Source organism: Malurus melanocephalus, unplaced genomic scaffold (assembly GCF_030028575.1).
Source record: "Malurus melanocephalus ecotype Western Australia unplaced genomic scaffold, MMel_1.1 scaffold_429, whole genome shotgun sequence".
NCBI lineage: Eukaryota > Metazoa > Chordata > Aves > Passeriformes > Maluridae > Malurus > Malurus melanocephalus.
In genome coordinates this window covers 309,967-311,271 of record NW_026623661.1, presented here as the reverse complement: position 1 = coordinate 311,271, position 1,305 = coordinate 309,967, and the positions used below count along the sequence as shown (strand labels likewise).

At 40.9% G+C, this 1,305-nt stretch overlaps 1 protein-coding gene across 1 annotated transcript in view; it reads right to left on the bottom strand.

Moving 5' to 3' along the window:
- The window catches only part of RCN1 (reticulocalbin 1), an 8,106-nt gene that overhangs the window by 5,580 nt on the left and 1,221 nt on the right, over positions 1 to 1,305 (bottom strand). Inside the window, exon 2 of the mRNA XM_057379991.1 lies at positions 408 to 601. Coding sequence (XP_057235974.1) covers positions 408 to 601 — 194 coding nt within the window. The remainder of the gene's footprint in view (positions 1 to 407; positions 602 to 1,305) is intronic.

Below are 1,305 nucleotides of genomic sequence, written 5' to 3'. Positions count from 1 at the left end.
TTTAATCAATAACTTTGCTACAGCTTAGACACAGACTAAATTTTTAACATCTAGACTTAAAGATTTGAGACTAAATTCACAAATACAGTTAATTACACAATATATTATTCTTTAATTAAAGTATCCTTTCTAATGTTAAAAAAGAATATATTTCTAACTGGAAGAGACTCTATTTCAGCTGTGTCAGTACATTTCATGATACCTCTACAAAGCCTTCTGTAGACCCATGTGCAAAGGGCTGCAATAAATAACTAAGAASTGCTTTTGACCTCTGAGCATCTATAAAATTTAATGTGAACTTCAAGAGTCCTATATGTGACACYAAATTCCTGTTGACTGTAAGGCAAGAAATCATATTTTATAATCTCAAATACCCTTGATCATACAATCTGAAGATGTTCTCTTACCTAGATAATAACCATATGTGGCTTGYTTGTATTCTTCCCAGGCAATTTTATCATCCTTGTTTAGATCATAGTCTTTCCAAACTTTAGCCACATTTTCATAGATGTAGCGTTTCTGGACTCGCTTAATCCAGATTTTTAATTCCTCTGTTGTGATATAGCCATCYTTGTTGTCATCTATTCTATCCACAATCTTCCTGTAAAAAGAGATCAGTGTCTTTAAGAGCTGGCAGAAAACCAAACTGCATGTCAGGCCAATTTTAGTAATCTTTATCTGGCCCTGATTTTCCCCCAAAAACGGAGTGCCCCAAACTCATAAAGCTGTCCTACTAGTTAGGGATTTCCTGCATTTTACACATCATMTACAGGAATGTCTCTATTCGTTATTTTACTTTGCTACAAATAATTCAGAGGGAATTTGCACAATCAAAATTAGCAAACAGAGAATACTTGGCTTTCCTAAGCTGTGTCTCCTGTATTAGGGGGGACCGTTCTTCACTGTCTATAGGGAGTGGCTATGCTGGCTCTGAGCAGGAGACACCAATTTCACTCAGGAGAAAGGCTGGACTTGTAGCTGCAAAGAAGGAAGGGTTTAAACTCGATTCACACTGATACAGTGTGGGCAAGTGTCCCAGAGGTAGGGAGCTGCAGCAGCAAAGCCCTCCGGCAGCGGGTCCGGCAGCGGGTCCAACACCGGGCACACCACCACAGCAGCTCCCTCCGCCAAGCTTATTGCTGTAGGGCCAGAAAAGGCACAGGAGAAAAACATCAAAGCCATGAATTGTTGGCAGCTCCTATGCAAAACAAGCGGGTTGCGAGAGAAGTATAAACCCAGCAGTTGGCCATGCTGGGGTAGAGGGTCTGACAGTGGGGTAGAGGGTGTGACACTGGGGTACAGGGT